The sequence below is a fragment of the Zeus faber genome (genome assembly GCF_960531495.2).
Source record: "Zeus faber genome assembly, chromosome: 1".
Classification (NCBI taxonomy): domain Eukaryota; kingdom Metazoa; phylum Chordata; class Actinopteri; order Zeiformes; family Zeidae; genus Zeus; species Zeus faber.
The window spans coordinates 44,317,608-44,336,615 of record NC_137193.1 but is presented as its reverse complement, the minus strand read 5'-3'; the positions used below and the strand labels follow the sequence as shown (position 1 = coordinate 44,336,615).

Below are 19,008 nucleotides of genomic sequence, written 5' to 3'. Positions count from 1 at the left end.
ATCCGGCTGGATATTTGTTATGACTGCGCTGACTGAGCCATTAGTTATAGGAGGCAGTACTGGGAAAGGGGAGGGATACAAACGTGTAATAATACCTCCACCGTAGAATTTCAATCAGCCTCTGCAGTGTGTGTGTGTGTGTGTGTGTGTGTGTGAGAGTGTGTATATGTGTGTCCACCAGTTTAATCATACAGGTAGTTGACACCGTGGTAGAGGACAATGATGGGAGGGTCCTATGTGTGTTGCTCTGTGCTCCTATGAACACTCAGCTTGGGCTTGAAAAATACCTCAATGCACACACAGAGGAACTGCAAAATATCTAGAAAAAACATCAGTGAATTTTTAATGCTGCATATTGCAACTGTGATCTTAATGGAGGGAGTGGGAGGGTACTCAGTTTGATTAAAGCTACATACAACTTCTACGACATGTGACTTGATTTGTAGCGCAGAGATTTGGCGAAGCTCAAGGAAACTATTTACAGAGCTTTCTGAAGAAAAAAAAGGTTATGTTAGAATAATAATAAAAAATGCAGCCCCTTGCAATTTGATAATTGCAGTAATCCATATTACCACTATTCACATTTTCCAAGTAATTACATTGCACTAAAATAGCATGTTTGCAGAATGGCAGACATAAAATACATGCCAACTAAGGCCTGAGTAATATATAGTATTAAAATAAATAAAAAACAACCAAACATACAAAGTATAAGTTTAAACCTCATATACGTCTGCCAAATTGTGTGTATGTTTTATTTAGATGTGTAGACATGCAATACTAATACTATTTTTTAAATCATTGAGGCTGCAAATAAATAATTTTTGTACTGTACTGATGCAGTATGTGAAATTTATAGGTTTATGCCCAAAGTGGGAAATTAAAAACAAATAAGAATAATAAACAAAAAAATAATAATAATAAAAAAAAAAAATATATATATATATATATATATATACACTCACACACATACACACAGATCCGCTACAACATTAAAACCACTGACAGGTGGAGTGAATAACATTGATCATCTGATTTTAACGGCACCTTTCAAGGGGTGGCATATATTAGGCAGCAAGTGAACAGTCTGTTCTTGAAGTTAATGTGTTGGAAGCACGAATAATGGGCAAGCGTAAGGATCTGAGTGACTTTGACAAGGGGCAAATTGTGATGGCTAGACGACTGGGTCAGAGCATCTCCAAAACGACAGATCTTGTGCGGTATTCCACGCTAGCCCGAAGGCTAGCCCCTCTGGTCAGATTCCACAAAAGAGCTACTGTAGCACAAATTGCTGAAAAAGTTAATGCTGCTATGATAGAACACTGTCCGAACACACGGTGCTCCGTATGGGGCTGCGTAGCCGCAGACCAGTCAGAGTGCCCGTGCTGACCTGTCCACCACCAAAAGCGCCTTCAAGGGGCATGTGAGTGTCAGCACTGGACCATGGAGCAGTGGAAGAAGGTGGTCTGGTCTGAGGAATCACGTTTTCTTCTACATCATGTGGATGGGCGGGGTTATGGTCCGATCTGATCCAGCATCTGTGGGATGTGCTGGAACAACAAGCCTGATCCATGGAAGCCCCACCTTAAAACTTACAGGACTTAGAGGATCTGCTGCTCATGTCTTGGTGCCAGATATCACAGGACAACTTCAGAGGTCTTGTGGAGTCCATGCCTCGACGGGTCAGAACTGTTTTGGCAGAACGAGGAGCTACACAATATTAGTGGCTATCAGTAGTGGTTTTAATGTTATGGCTGATAGGTGTATATTTCTAGCAGACTGCCGACACCAGTTGGCCACATCATGTTCAGTGTAAAGTTACAACTTCCAACAATAAAGTTCTGCAAAAAAAAATATATATATATATACTATGATGTCGTTTGGCTCCAGCTGCTCATAAACCCACTCCCCACCCACTCCGCCCCTTGCCGTTGAGTTTGTTAGTTCATGTTTAGACTGTGTGTGTGTGTGTGTGTGTGTCTGTATTTGTTTGCTTGCTTGTTGTGTGTTCCCCAGCCAGCGGTCGCAGGCCCCAGCCCCAGTCAGATATTTATTACTATTGATCCAGCTGGTCTCGGCTGGAGACTTTTGTTCTGCCGGCTCGAGGCTCTGACCTCAATTAAGTTATGAATTTCTATCTGATAGACTGGGAGCGCTCGGGCCCCGCCGTGGCCGCGCTACCATGCTGGATTAATTAGAATTAGCGGTGGTGCGAGTCGCCCTCCCTGCCTCATGGATCATGTTGTTTTAATACAAAGTAGAGGGTGGAGGGAGGTGGTGGCTGGGCGGTTGTGGAGAAGATGACGGGAGCAGGCAGACAGAAAGACAGACAGAGAGACAGAGAGAGAGAGAGAGAGAGAGAGGAGAAAGAGAGATGGAGCCACGTGGGGAGAGGCTATACACTATAAGCAAATTAAGTCATGCAGAGTCTCTGCCTCGTAAACCAACCAACAACCAACCTACTCCTGAGGCATCTTTTCCCCTCCCCACAGCACAAATCTTTCCCCTTCACTCTTTCCGCTGTTTTGGTTGTGACCTGTGTCTCACCTGTCTTCCCCCGGACTAATCCCATATCCCCTGCTCCTTTTTCTTTGTTTACCTCTTCAGTAATCACTCTCTTAAGTCTGGCATTATGGGGGAACATTTCCGACCAGTGAAGAAAATAGGAAGCCGCAGAGAATGGAAGACGCTGCATCAGCCTTAATCCCTTTCACCCAGCTGCAGTGGTCACGGACGGTCATGTTCTTTGTATAAATGCATATTTCTATGGCAATCCCCACAGCTAGTTGTTGTAAGGATGCGCAGGGATTTCCGCCCTGACAAACAAAAAGGTGTCCGCGCATGTGTGTGTGTGTTGGGAGGTGAAATACAGGTGGCTCAGGTCACATCATATACCTCTTTTGACTTTACAAAAGAGACTAATCACACAGGAGAATTAATCTAAGCGTACTTTGTTTCTTTCAAAATGAATATTCTGAATCAATCATATATTTCCTCGAATTTCTACATGGAATCTGTTCTCATCCCTCATATGATGGAATGTCATTTCTGTGTATTTAAAGCCATAAACTTAATCTAATGCTGTGTTAATGTGCTTACATACATTCTAACAAACATAGAAAATAGGTCCTGTGCCTGAGATGCCATTCATTTACACCAGTACAATTAAAGGACTATTCTCTACCCTTCCCCCAACTCCCACAGTTCCCACACAGCCAACACACTGGTACTACTGTTTGCCCCACTTTCCCTGGGTGTACAGTATTTGCTAAGGGAGCAGTGATATGGTGAACGTGGGGGCCATATGTACCAGATCCACAGGCCTGCTCAACTATTGGCAGGTGGTGAGGCTGTGATCTGGGTATTCAAACCTACTGCTACCTATTGTAGTCCCAGTTCCTCCCTCCCTTGATCCAGGATTAACTATCAACGGCCCTTAATGCAGGTTACCAGGGTTTGGGAACAATTTACTGAAACAATCAGTTGATTAATTTCCAAGCCATTTTCCTCTGCTGTCATGCGAATAATAATACTTTTTTTTTTTCCTACTTCCTAAGTACCTTTGCACTATTTTAATCACCAAATTAAACATAAATCATGTTTGATCTTTATTTACTCATAGCTCAGCAGTTGGCAGAGGTCGAGAGAGATTACAGAGCCCTCCACCAGCCCGCAAACAACCCAGACATCCTTTTGAAGAACACACGCAGCCTGCACCATTAGTTTTCTCTTCATATGGCGACTGGATCAAATCGAAAGACCTATGAAAAAAGCCAGCAACGCGTAAAGCTTTCTACTTGAATTTTTTTTTTCCCCAAAGGTGGTCTCATAAATGGCTTTACTGCAGCCTTGCTCCAAAACTCTTAAAATAGAGGACCCGTCTAGCAGGTTTAAATGAGCATTATATTGTTCTGTAAGCTTTAAATAGCAGAAGATAATTTGGCAGAGGGACAGTGTGTTATGATTTAGCTCGCAATATTTCCTCTCAGCCACCTCCACACCACCTCATAAATCTGCTCACAGTTACTCTTCTGACCAAGACCAGTTGCACTACGGTTCAGATTTACCCCCAGGCATCTGCACGGACACCTGCGGACAGCTGGGCGACAGGCAGGTGAGGAAGTCCTAATTTTCTGAAACGCATTCATTGTGCATCTGGACATGTGTTCATGTGACCTTTCCAGCACCATTGTTTCTCCTTGAAATCACTCAAAGACATTTGCAAGTTGAGTCCAGACATTTCTTCATGGATGAAAAGGACTTTAATTCATTCTTACACAAAAATGAAAGGAGACAGTATGACAGGTAGGAAATAACATAGAGTCCCTGCAGGATTCATCCATCCTGTATCCACAAGATTTATGCTGCACTTGACTGGTGCAAATCCTTGACTGATTGTTAGACAAATCCATAATTTAAAAAGATATATACAAGGTTTTAAATAGGCTATATTTTACAGAGACTCCTACGCATCATTTTTTCCGTTCATCAATCTGATATGGCTCTAAATCATCGGTGATGTTGTCCTCCATGGTTGTGCCACAGTGAAAACACTTTTACGAAGCATTTGCATTTGCAGGGAACACCCCCCCCCCCCAAATAGCACACAAAAACAAAAGGGCCATGTATAGTCACAAAAAAGAAAGTCATTTGTCAAATATCCTGATTATGTTGGTTATGTGATGTAAAACAATTTGCCTGATTACTTCCAATTGATTCAGTCATACAGTTAAAGCCTTTGCATTCAGCCCACTGACTGCCTCGCACTGGGCCACTGGCGGACACAGTATTAATTTCGCCAATGCACGGCTGAGCCAGCTTACTGCCAAAGCCAAAGCCTCCTGGCTGTAGTTAAACATGGCCAAGCTAAACAACAGACTAGCTGGTGGCTATACCTGTTAACACTGTCAGTTAATGACATGGTGGGGATTTGTCTGTGGCACAAAGTGAATTAAAGTTGACCTCCTGGGGGAGGAGGAGGGAGAGGAAAGATGAAAGGGGTCGCTGATACCGTGGCGCTATGGGCGACCCTTGAGATGGCAAGAATGTGTGTGTGTTTTTGTGCATGATTACTGGTAAGAAAGCACCAAGTGAGATGGAATAAGACAGAGTGTGTCAGACTGTATGGGTGGGAGAGCATGAGAGAGAGAGAGAGAGAGAACGTGATACAAAGAGAGAGAGAGAGAGATGCTCCTCACCTGACTGTTGATGTCGGCTTTGTGTTGCAGTAAAACAGACACCAGCTCTTTGTGTCCTCTGTCGCAGGCCCAGTGCAGCAGAGCCCGGCCCTGCGAACACACACACACACACACACACACACACACACACACACACACACACACACACACACACACACACACACACACACACACACACACACACACACACACACAGACACAGACACAGACACAGAGAGAGAGAGAATGACATTTAATCAAGTACATGTGGACATTATCACCATGAGTAACTTTTAGTTTAAAGCTTCACTTTACAAGTTTGAAACAATCACGTTCTCCCTCCTCCCCCCGCCCCCCACACTCTCTGCTGCCTGTAATATGCACATGCAGTGAGATTGATCGCAGCAAGTCAAGGAGGGCGATTTCACCAAAAACTGTGGCATACTGCTTAATGTCACCTTGATGTATGCTCATATTCTATCTCGCTTATTTATGCCATCCCAATCCTGGCATCATAGAACTGGTTATAAAATGAACATATATACATACATACATACATACATACATTTAAATAAAGCTGCAATAAGTGAAATTCAAGGAAATGACAATTTATGTTTATTAAGTATGACTTTCGCACGGCCCCTTCCCTCTTTTTCAATAAATTATTTTACATCAACCTACAGTGGCTGAGTAGTAACAAAAGGCTCCGGGTCAGACAGACATGACATGGATCTGTCTCACTCTCCAGCCACTCTTGACTGCAATACCCCTCTTCTCCACATGCAACCACTTTTACGTCAAGACAAGACAAGACACATTTAACAAGACATCAATGCGATGTTCCAACACCAGAAAAGAAAACATGGAGGTAAAGGATGGTCTGTGCTCCAAATGTTTCAATGTCAAGCTTTAAAAGAATAATTATAATTAATTTTGCTAAATGACATGCATGTGTATGCAATTCTAAGAAAGCGTGGACATTAAATCGTGTTTTGGAGCCCAGACCGTGTTTTATTAGTTTCCTCAATGTTCTACTGATTTACTCAACAAATGAATAATTGAATCAAGGAATTAGGTGAATTATATGACTCTTTAAAAAGACTCCAGAAAAAATGTTTACAGTATTTAGAACTCAGTGATCCTTCTAACCTCAGCCCCTTAAGAAGCTGCTGACAGAGTGAGCTGGGCCAGTAGGAGACAGACACACACACACACACACACACACACACACACAACACACACACACACACACACACACACACACACACACACACACACACACACACACACGTTTGTTTGTGCGTGCGTGTGTGTCTCTTCATTTGAGCATATGGGTTTCAAGGTGTATGTGTGTTAGATGCAGGAGTAGCGGGTTCGGATATGGACCATGGATTCCAGCACAAATTGCATACACCCGCACACACTCTTTAAAGCCGTGATTGATGCTAAGGCTGTGTAGAAAAAACAGAGCCTCCTGATCAGCAACCCACTACTCACACACGCACGCATGCACACACCCTCCCTCTACACTCCTTTGCTCAGAGCTCCTTGTTCTAATAAAACAACGCAAGCTCATTTTTCAGTGAGGGCAATTAGGTAAAGCAAACTCCCTTCGTCCTATTCTGTTGCTTAAATCATATTGATCACTATGGCTGCGTTAAAATGGATATTTATGAGCCAGGCCAGAATACCAATACAAGATCTCTCTCTTGAAAATAAAGGAACCTTAAAAGTTCTCTCTCTCTCTCTCTCTCTCTCTCTCTCTCTCTCTCTCTCTCTCTCTCTCTCTCTCTCTCTCTCTCTCTCTCTCTCTCTCTCTCTCTCTCTCTCTCTCTCTCTCTCTCTCTCTCTCTCTCTCTCTCTCTCTCTCTCTCTCTCTCTCTCTCTCTCTCATTTTTTAAAGGGTGAGGTAGTGATAGCAACAAAATTAAACAATTTAATTACTTAAAAATACAATATTAGAGAGACTTTGGTACACCGTTTTGGTCTAATGTGTTTATGGCGAGTGGAAAATGTCAAACACAGTGAGTCCTCGTAGTTAGCAAACTACTACTGTTTCTTTCAATTAAGGATGTGGTTTGTAAACTTCTGTTTTAAAAAAGAGGGACAAAGCTGCAATGTTGGAGTACATGTGTATGATGCTGATGATGTTGAACCAAGTCCTGTTTACTAACTTCACCACTGCCCTCTGCTGGTCTGCACACTGAACTACAGTCAATTGCGTAAATAAACAAAAACAACAACAATGGCATTGAACCGACAAAGCTCTCTCTGCCCATTGGGCCCTGAACCACCTGACCTTTGACTGGGGACTCACCATCCCACTGCCTGCTCATCTGAGCCAGCTATGAAGAAGGAGGGAGAGAGAGCGAGACAGAGAAAGAGAGCGAGCGAGAGAGAGAGAGAGCGAGAGAGAGAGAGAGCGAGAGAGAGAGAGAGGGCGTAAGCCATTTGGCCTGGCCTGATAAATGAATCAAGGGCAGATAGATAGATTTCAGGGTCACATTGGAAAACACCTCATGATGGTAATGACTTAAGCCGTTGACGTAAATGACGCATCCCACCAGCCTGAGGAGCGGCTCCCATGTGTTCAAGCTTCGCCATCATCGAAAACCAATATGTGACGATCGCAAAAAGAGCATCGCAAAGCACCCCACTCATCCGAAGGAAGTCCTCGTTTCCACTCTGGCCTCCAGGCAGGACTACCCCCATCGGGAGCTTGCTCAAAAGACGCTCACAGATGTGGGGCTGTGAACCAAGGCATTGCCATTAAGTGATGATATTTCTACACTTATACATCAATTAATTATACTGTAATGATTACTTGTTATGGTGCAGTTTTGCTAAGGGAACATTCAACATCATCATCATCATCATCATTATCAACAGTCAGCTCTCACAGTTTCAGTTGAAATACGGCATTTATTTGTTACCTCTTCATCCTTGATGTTGACGTCGGCTTTCTGTGAACTGATGGCCTTGCTGACGTGTTCAATGTTATTCTCTCTGCAGTAGTCAAAGATGTTTTTATCCTCTTCCCTGCAAGTGACAGAAGGATAAAGATGAAAGTTGAGAGAGGGATAGAGGACAGGGAGGTAAAGAGAATAAGAAAGAGAACAAATCAACTTTGTCGCCCTAAAGGTTGTATCTGTTTTGGTGTATTTCAGTGGAGGTGTGTGAGTGTATGTGCCAGTTTGTGTGTGTGTGTGTGAGAGAGAGAGAGAGAGAGAAACAGCACGTGTGTGAGTCATATCTACTTTCAGCATCTCGCGCAACGGCTGCGACGCGTGCCACGTCCCTTGGGAAAGCCGCGGCGCGAAAACACACCCGCACACACACACACTGCCATCGCCCCTGCTCTGATTATATCTCTGTCGCTCTAATCACCTCGTGGCAATCGGGGGCAGGAATGAGTGCTGGGGATGGTTGGAGGCTGGGCGGGTGGGGGTAGAGGGGGCTAAATCTCATTTAGAGCTTTACGCCTTCCCCTCCTCTTAGCAAGGCCGGCCATTCAGATTAATTGAATTTAGTGCTCTATTGTCTGAGAGAACACCCCCCCCCACACACACACACACACACACACACACACACACACACACACACACACACACACACACACACACACACACACACACACACACACACACACACACACACACACACACACACACACACACACACACACACCCAGCGTGGTAGTCAGCTTCAAGGCCAATTCAGTCAGCCCTGGTTTCTAATCTCAAAGGCCCAGTATCACACCTCCTCTGGCTTCTCGGGCAGGCTGCAAAGAATCTGTGAATCTTCCATGTTGTGAGTCTATTTGGCTGGCTGATTATAACAATGCATAATGCTTAAATAAGTACTGTACACATCATCACTGACGACTACAACAACCACAAATGAGGTCCTGCATCAAGACTTCGGTTTCAGTTTGCTAGTCACAAGGAAAGGGCCGTAGCCATTTCCCATAGCATTTTTACTTCAAATACAATACCAAAAAATATATGACCCAAACACAACAACGAGTTGAATGCATCATTAAGCATTGAAGTGTTTCTATTGTTCAGCGTGACAATGCAGATTCGGTGTGACACTGAACGGTGCGTGGTAGGTTTCAAAAAGGCAAAAAAAAAAGAAAACATTCAGTTTACATGTTGCTGTTTTCTAAAGCACCACTTCACTTGCTCTGGTCTTCTACTCTGTCTTTAAGATTCTCTCACTCATTGTGAGACTCATCACACACACACACACACACACACACACACACACACACACACACACACACACACACACACACACACACACACACACACACACACACACACACACACACACACACACCCCCTCCCTTCTCCTCATCATCTTGTGATGAATTATGAATAACTCATTACGCTTTTATCACTGACAGATTACGTATGAGCACAGACATTTGCATACTCCTGATTACCACCACCATGTTTATTCATGAGGCTCTGGGCAGAGCCACTCCCACTTGCTTCTCTGATGGCCATGGTGACCCCAAGTGTCCCTGTTGCATGGCCACCATCCGTCTCCCCCGGCAACTAATCAATAGGCCAGCTCATCAGTCTTTCATTGATGGTGAGACAGGGCTGGCTGGATGGCTTCCTGACAGACGATCACATTTATGTACCACAGCACACAAATATTTACACACACACACACACACACACACACACACACACACACACACACACACACACCATCACAGCATCACAAACTCTAAAATAGGCTAATGCTGAGCCATACATCTTGTACAGAGCAGTTAGCATGTACAGGAACACACTCACCGAAACACACAGGCTATAAACAAACTCATGATTAATGTTGGTCCTATAAACGACGTGACATCAACAGTGCCGCAATGCATGCTGGGAAGGTCACAGGCTACTTTGTCATCCTACCAGCTGGCTACCAACAGTTTTATGTACGTGCAAGCGCGTGTGTGCGTGTGTGTGTGTGTGTGTGTGTGTGTGTGTGTTTCCAGACTGGTGTACTGGCAGATATGTCCTTCATCCATCAGGCTAAACTGGCCACAGTAGTGGAGAACTCTCATCTACCTGGCCTGGCCTCTACTGATCAACTCTACAGCCACGCCATCCATCACACAAACACACACACATACACACACTACTATACGATCCATCATCACATTCCCTATAGGAGCCTGGTTGAAGTGCTCAACATGGCCAACCCCCATGGAAGTACAAGTAACAACAAGAGCCCAAATAACTCAGTATACTGTCTCCCAACAAGTTGTTAGGCGAATGCGTATTGCCCAACAACAATACCTTCAGCGTTTACCGGCAAGACACTCTGAAGGCATGTGAGAACATTACAAATTTACCATTCAAAAACTCCTCAATTACAAGCAGCTCAGCTCACTGGCCCAGGGATATCGCTAATCAATCCCACCTTTGTCAATACACACACCACACAAACTCCCAATATTGAGATGAGCAGTGAGAAATGCAATTAACTCCCGGTCTGGTTAACAGGTGCTTAGCAGTTTAATGTTGAGTGGGCCTCCGCACGTATGTACCAGTGAGAATCTGTGTGTGTGCGTCTGTCCATGTGCGTGTCTGTACGTGCATGTGGGCATGCATGCGTGCATATGGTAATCTGAAGGAGAAAATTAGAATGCAGCAGAGCAATGATTGTGACATTTCCAGCCGGTTATGCACTGTTTCCGATGCAAACACCACACAGCGTAGGAGGTGTGTGTGTTTATGCCATGTAAATGACTTCCTATTTCCTGGTTTCTCTTGGGTAATGGTTGCTATTGGCTATGACCACGGGTACCGTCGTCATGGGAACCTGCTGCATCCGCCTCACTCTGCTTTACCAGGCGCACCGCTCCCCTAGCACTCCCCACCCTCTTCCCACCCAAACGCAATTAAAAGGGGGAAATTCCTGGCCACCTCTCCTCAGCACCATGCATACTAATCACTTACAGTCATTTAGAAGGAAAACCTGCAGGATTCACACATCTCATTTTCATCTCCAAAAGAGATCCTCTTTTCATTGAAATGAAGATGAGCTTTTTAAGCTTGAGTAAGTCTGCCAGGCAAGAGTAAATGGAGAATATATTTCATTAACATAAATCAGAACTGTATGAGGTCTCCAGGCCGGAACTGCGGTTGCGGTCTGTTGAATAAAGTCAAACACAGCACCAATTCCGGCGGGTAGCACTGCCAGATTCAGATCAACTTCAGTTGCATTAAATAAGCAGCGATAAATAAATGAAGAAAAGGTAGGCGAGTTTCAGTTTGTTGCAGAAAGGAGACATCGCTTCAAGATGTTTCAGTGTTGAATGTAAAATATATGTATAAATCGGATAGACGATAAATCAGATTTGGGAAAAACAGCACAACACAAAATGCGTGTGTGTTTCATGGACAGATCACATGAGTTGATGTGCCATGTTGTCAATAAGTTCAAGTTGTTAAGTGCCCTTGAACCAACGTCTCTAGCACAGATCCTGATGAATTTGTGCTTGTGTGTGTTGGTGTGTGTGTTGGTGTGTAATTTTATCTGCATGTGATTGTTGTTGTTCAGTGTGTATACCTGATCATCTCTTCCTGGTATAGAGAGCTGACTGCTGGTCCTCCAAAGCCCGTTCTCTTCTCTGCTCCCCGTCTCTCCTGTGGGACAGACCGCGCACGTTATAACATCTCCTTTACACAGACACACAAAGGGGATCAAGCCAAGATGTGCTTCAATAATTCTGAGCTATTTTGATTATTATAACCTCTTCTTCAATGACAAACACTGGGTTAGCAGCGTATCACCAGTGCAGGACCACTGATTTGTCCAGCTTAGTCTGGCGGTCCAATCTGACTCGTGAGCTGACAGACAGAGGTGCATTCAACAAAGAACAAAAGACATGGTGCATGTTACACCGACAACTCCAACTCCAACATTTCCACCTATATTTACATGCAACAGAATTTTTTTTCTAAAATACACACAGACAGACAGACAGACAGAGAGACAGACTTTTTTTTTTTTTTTTTTACTTGTCACCTAAGTTAGGAAATTGCTCATATGTCAGACAGACATGACCTCATTGGTAATAAATTGGTAATGACATGCAGGACAACAATATAAACTATACGGGGCCTAGAACTGCGACTCTTGTTAATCTTATAGGTTTTTTTGTCCATGGGTTACACGTGACATTCAGTTTGTCCGGTACTTTATTACCGCATTCATTCTCTTTTGCCTCATGATTTACAAAAGAAGCCAAGCAAATCTGATTAGAGAGCATTTATGTGTGAGGGGAAGAACATGACAAGCGCAACAAAACAACGTGCGCGCACACTTTTGGGAAAACCTAATTCACTACTGAAAGTCAGAATATTGCTGATGCACTGCCCCTGCACCTCAGTAATACAATGTAATAGAATGCCAGTGTCTGCTTCACAAAAGAGGCAGAGACAGAGGTCATATTCTGGCTATTATTCTCTTCACTGCTCTCCTGTCTATGCACTAGCACTTACACCCCCCATCACTGTGCTCCCAAAAAGCATGGCCGCCAGCACCGCTATGGAGGCTAATACAATCAGTTTCCATTCAGAGCTGCATTTGTGCATTTTCCGGCTTGCTTTTTGGCCTCCCTCTGCCATTGTGCGACTGCGAAGGGCAGACCCAGCCACTTGCTACTCCTGCTTCACAGACAGAGAGAAAGAAACATGTCAGGAGTAGATGCATGGGTCTTATAACAGCTGACAGCTACATTGTCCAGGTGACAGAAATCTGCAGGAAGACAGCAGAGGAGTGTGACATGGGGGGGTAAATATGGGGGTAAGGATGAAAAGTAGGGCTGACAAGAAGAGTCAAGGGAGTGCTGCTAGGGTGGTGGTGGAGATCTAGTCACAGAGCAAGAGAGCTAGCTAGCCACCTAGTTAACTAACAAACACATTAACTCACTAACAAAGGGTGGCACCGTCCCAGGAGATAGAGCAGTCGTCTAGCAATCACAGGAAATATGATATAATATGATAATTTACAATATGTCCACTTGATTTCTCCACTTGAGAGGGCAGAGCAGAGAGCGGCAGCTTGTGAGAAGTGTCAGAACGTTCCCCATAAGAGTAGTTAACGTTATGGATATGATTTGGATTGTGATATCAAAGATAAGATGATAATGTTAAAAAACGGAACAAGATGCTGCGATATGATGAGTCGAATGAGGAAAAATGTCAGATTAGAGAAGAACGTACGGAGCAGACACAGACGCAATGGGCGGAGGAGAAGAGACGCACTGGCAGTGTGTTAAAAAGTTGGTCTCTCTTCAGGCTCACTGAAAAGAGTACGGCTCCCAAGCATTTCTTTTAACTATGAAATTGTATGAAATATTTTGTTTATATTTATTCCACTACAAAAAGTAACATGATCTTTATATGATTTTATGTGACTGGACTGAATTAACATCCTCTAAAACAGATTTCACAATTATAATGAAAGCAAGGCATTTAATGCAAAAATCCCATCCTATTGTTTTAAATTAAATGTTATATTCTAATACTTTTCTCGCTTCACCGTCTTCCAACGGAGTGAAGAGCGTTTGAAAGGTTCAGTCAGAATTCTCATTTAGCTTTGTTCACTGGAGAGATCCAAACCTCGAAAAAGTTATTGTTTACGAGCCAAGACTGCGTTTAGCGAGGTGGATTTGGGGGGTGGGGGTGCAGGTGACCCGTCCCACGTCAGGTTCAACCCCAAAGCTACGTCACGGAGCGAGGTGGACAAGGAGCCTCAAAGTCACCAAGTGTCACGCAGACTTTTAAAAGGGAGCCATTCTTTGAGTAGAGGAGACCTTGTTATCAAATACCATTTTTCAAGATTGAAATATTTAAAATAAAAAGGTCACATATAAATGTTTATTCACGTATCTTGAACTGTATTCCTTGCAGAAAGCTTAAAGGTTTTGATTATTTCCAAGCTCCGTCAGGTGGTGAGCCACGCTCAAGATGATTATTATTATTTTTTTTTTTTAACCCAAATTAAATTCCAACGTCAATAATAATAATAATAATAATAATAATAATAATAATAATAAAAAATGCTAAACTGAGAATAAACGATTTAATAAAAATGAAGTCGTCCACGCTGCCTTTTCCCCGGCGTGTTGTGACGTAACTCCCCCCACCCCCTCCTACTCCTACCGCCCCCTGGCGATCACATCGCCTATCGCAAGTAGCCAGCCGCAGTAGCCGATCACCCAACCCGTATATATACAATACTGTGTATAGATACCTTATGTATTGTAATTGTTACCCGTTAATTGTATATTTTGAACGTTAATAATTATGATAATTGTCCAAATACCTGTTGGTTTTAATTATTATTTTTTGTTTTCCATATTCCATTTCAGGCAAGTAAATTTGTCTATCAGGCGAGTAAGACATCTCAGCCTTTGGGCGAGCGGCTCAAAAGGCTTAATGTCAAGTCCTGCCAAGTGCTCCTGATGAGCACGCTTGGGGCCTTGCGTGGCTGCCTCTGCCTTCTAGGAATGTGTGTTAATTGTGAGTGTGAAGCGCCTTTGGACTAGAGAAGTCCATTTACCGTTTGAACTCACTTTTAACAACTATGAGCTTCTCTTTTCTTTAGCTCCTCAAGTATAACAGATAATATTTCTCTTTGGGGCTGCCATGGTTGTTCACTGTGAATATTATCCAGAAGCCGTTTTCCTGAGCATTTACATAATTCTCGGCCACAACATACAGCAAGCCAAAACAAAACTGATCATAGGACCCACGCCTCTAGAAGATTATTCAGATATTAGATTTCTGTGAACATGGTGTCAAGTAACTAGAAAATACATACTTTAAGTCAACATCTTGAAATGGGAGAAAATGTACAACATTGTAATGTAATCCTTCTAGAAGATGTTTAAGGTGGCAATATGTGGCACTCTATTTTACCCACAACTTATAGCAAATAAAAATGAGATAAATGTAATTGAACAGAACTTTAGATGCAGAGAGCATGTATGATTAAGACGTGAATTGTTTTGGTTCTGACACAAAAGGGTTTTAGTGTACATATCCTATTTACTATCAAGAAAATGCTATCACGCAATTATTTTAACTATTTATAACTATGCTCAGAATGGCAAACACAGGTGCAGCATCAAAATGGCCAAAATCTCAAAGTAAGTTAACAAAGCTATTCCACTTGTTGTCACCGAGCAAGACAAGTTGTTGTTGAGACAATAATTCCACTGTCGCCTTCTTACTCCCTATGGTAAGCTTCTCCATAGTTACACCTCCCCCGTCACCAAAATACAAACACTGCTTTGAGCAAAATTAGAAGCATTCTGTCTCACACAGTGGAAAAAAAACGTTAGTACTTAGAACAACAGTTTTTATTCTTTTCCAATTCAAACTCAAATTTAAGGGATTACAAACTGTGCAAAGGTCTTTTTTATGTTCTGATATCAGACAGTGACATCTTTTGGCTGATGTACTGTACTGCATTTTAAAAACAGCAGTAAATGTCAAACCTTAAATCCCCATTTGGTTTTTTAAAGTTAAACCACCATTGACCAATTTGACTTTTACTTTCAGTCTGCTTTACAACTTTTAATTTATTTCTACTTCTATGATGATAATGGAAATAAGTTATTTTAAACTTGCAAACACTAAGTACAAATATAAAACAATAATGTAACACATCTGTGCACAACATTATATAGTATAAAAGGGGAACTATTATGCTTTTCCTTACTTTCATCATATATATAATGTTACAGTTTTGGATGTTCATATTAGACATGGACCCAGTGTCAAATAATGAGGTAAATTAATGACAAAGTAATTGGTGTGAGCAAAACGCTGCGTCTTCGCTCTCAACACTCAGTTTGCAAAGGTTTTTTCCACTTTCAGCACGGGCAGATGTCAGCTCGCGCCGGATTTCTTTATATGGTCATCTGCTCCATCGGCTCTGTGGTGCATTTCTCCAAACAAAATCAACAAAAATTGTATGTTTTTATTGTAGATGTAATTATTTACTTAATTTTATTTACCGACGTTTACATGAAACAAAAATATCTCTCCCTGCGAGAGTTGTGGTGCATCGCAGTGCGGTGTCCGTCTCCTACAAGCTTGGAGCACGGCTTCAAAGACGGAACTAACTTTTAAATGAGGCCTTGTAGATCTAATGAGTGAATATTCAGAAACTGGATTGCTTATTTCTCGCCTCAAATTTTGATGGACTGATAAGGTAAAATCAGCGAAAGTTATGGAGTAAGTACAACAAAAGCCGGAAGCCATGCTCAAATGCCATTGGCTCACAGAACCTGGAACTTGCACTCAGGGAGGGTGGCTCCTCCCACTGAAACAGCCCGTTTTGGAAATAGAGTGTTAGAGAGGCATGTGAGACTGGCTCGAATGCATAATCTGAGTTGGTATTTTTTGGCAACAAACTTCAAAGACATGTTTTGGGTACCCCAGAGATCGATATCAACTTGTATAAAAAGGAGCATAATAGGTCCCCTTTAAACTTTAAGCCAAGATCTGACATTAGCTTCAGTTTAAAAAAATAAGTCGTCATTACCTTGTGGCTGCCATCAGGATCTAGTGCGTTGACACAGGAGACATACTCCTGCATGGCCTGTTCTGCCTCCATGTCCCCAAGCTGCTTCCAGGCTTGCCTTAATCAAACAATGTCCATCACCATCACAGATCATCCCCATTAGGGATGGCCCAATACCAACACTCTTCTCATGTATCGGTCCAATACCTTATTAAAACAGGGTATTGTATTGCAGTATATCCCAAATGCAAAAATTAGATAATCTGATCATCAGATCAAATGTTAGATCATGTCAGATATTAAAAAATCGTACCGCAATATTCCATATTAATTTGTTGTTCCCAACATAATGAAGAACAAATTATAATATTTCAATTATTATGTTCTAATGATTACAAACTGACCAACTTAGACCGTTATAAACTAGTAAGCCAGATTGGTACTCTGAACCTGTCAACACTCAAAAGTTTAGTTTTGTAAAAAAGTGGCATCTGTTCATTCCTAGTGACAATGAACAAAAACAAAACCAACGGCAGAGTAGAGCAAAAGCCTGACAGCTACATTTTCCAGGTGAACTTTTGAACAGACAACATCCCTATTTGCAAACATCCCTTGCTTCTATTTGTCAGTTTACTGGACTATACAGAGGCACTTTACCATCGCTTTGTCGCACAGTCATACATTTATATACACACAAATACAGACATCTTGCTTGAGATTGAATTAATTCCAATTAAGTTTAAGTTTGCAGCAGAAGAAGTGGCAAGTGAATTTATGTTTTTGGTAACTGGTGTATCATTTTAATAGTTCACACAAAACATAGCTCTGGGTTCATCACCAATAAAGGTTACGTACCATTTTCTCTGTCCTTCAAAGTCAAAAAAGCCAGGCTTAGGTGTATTGCACTTTCCCACTTTGACCTGTCATTGCAAAGAGTGTAAATTAGTCAGTCCATTTATTGGGCAAAATAATATTAATAATAACAAGAGGAATAATAGTTTTATTTAATTGGTAATTTAAAAAATGGCAGGTAGCAAACGCAATTGAAGATTTTTTTTTCTAACAAATTCTAACAAAACGTGCTCTCCAAAAACATTACTTAGTATTGTAGATACATTTAAAAATAATTAAATATATTTGGGACGGGGCAGAGGTAAATATGAGGTAGAAAACGGGCAGGTTATGAACTAGATTATATTCAATGTTATTATAATGGTTTCCTTTAGGTAAAATAGAAACATAAGTGTGTGGTAATGCAGTAAATCTAAGTAGTACTTTTTTTTTTTTTTTACAGAACTTCAGACACGTAAGTACAAGGGTGTTCTTTAAGTATAAAAGTATACAGAATAATAATATTGACAAAAATAAAAACATGAATAAATCAGAAAAGATGCTTATTTTTAAATGAAGACCTCATACATTGAAATTCAAAACTACGTAACCGCCTTAAAAGACCTTATATTTGTACGACGGAATTTAAGACAATTTAAGACGTTTTAAGGACTTACAAAATGCACAAACGTGAGTTAAGTGTGGTTTCTGGCCTACGGTGGAACACTGTCACCTGATCCGACCATCACCTGTTTGTAGCGGGCATACAGGTACAGCAGCTGGTCCCGACCGGCCGTCTGAACCAGATCCCCGAGCCGGTCTGCGGCGGCCTCGAACTCCCGTTCAAGATCCTCCCCCTCCAGCCGGTACCCCACTTCGGTGGCGCTACAGTCGAACTTCCCCAAACCCAGGGACGAGTCGGAGTCCGAACCCGCTCCGCCGAGGGGCTCCCCTGTGTCGGGCCGTGCAGGGTCGGTACCCGAACCCGTTGCCGAATCGGGAGAGGACGATGGCGACCGAGATGCCATTATGTGTGAAGTAACGTCAAAATATGCAGCGACGCCAATGAGTCAATCACATCCGAGTGCTATAGTGTCGTGCGGGGGGCAATTTATAACCCTATAACCGTTGAGAAATCCTGTTTGCCGGACTTGTTTCTGATAATGGTCCGTCTGTGGTACGGTCCGCTAAAAAGTCCGTCAAAACACGAACTAGGAACAAAGGTTCTGTTTACGTTTCCGAAATTTCCTGACGAACACAAGACGCAACGGACTACATCTCACTGAAGTACTTAAGTCTGCTGTGATTGCCTTATCGGTCTGGACCATGTACAGCGTATTTCCTTTCATTAGTTTGAATTATTTATTCTTATTTTAGCGTTCGGGTCAATCAACCATGCATCACATTGAGGTGGGGTGTAGCGTCATAGTAAATACGCACTCGA

At 42.4% G+C, this 19,008-nt stretch overlaps 1 protein-coding gene across 1 annotated transcript in view; it reads right to left on the bottom strand.

The window, feature by feature from the left end:
- The window catches only part of acbd6 (acyl-CoA binding domain containing 6), a 32,244-nt gene extending 13,524 nt beyond the window's left edge, over window positions 1-18,720 (bottom strand). The window contains exons 1-6 of the mRNA XM_080012214.1: window positions 18,314-18,720; window positions 17,589-17,653; window positions 16,755-16,851; window positions 11,763-11,839; window positions 8,111-8,216; window positions 5,199-5,288 (exon numbers count right to left, since the gene is read on the bottom strand). Coding sequence (XP_079868340.1) covers window positions 5,199-5,288; window positions 8,111-8,216; window positions 11,763-11,839; window positions 16,755-16,851; window positions 17,589-17,653; window positions 18,314-18,592 — 714 coding nt within the window. The 5' untranslated portion in view covers window positions 18,593-18,720. The remainder of the gene's footprint in view (window positions 1-5,198; window positions 5,289-8,110; window positions 8,217-11,762; window positions 11,840-16,754; window positions 16,852-17,588; window positions 17,654-18,313) is intronic.
- Between the last annotated feature and the right edge of the window lie 288 nt (window positions 18,721-19,008).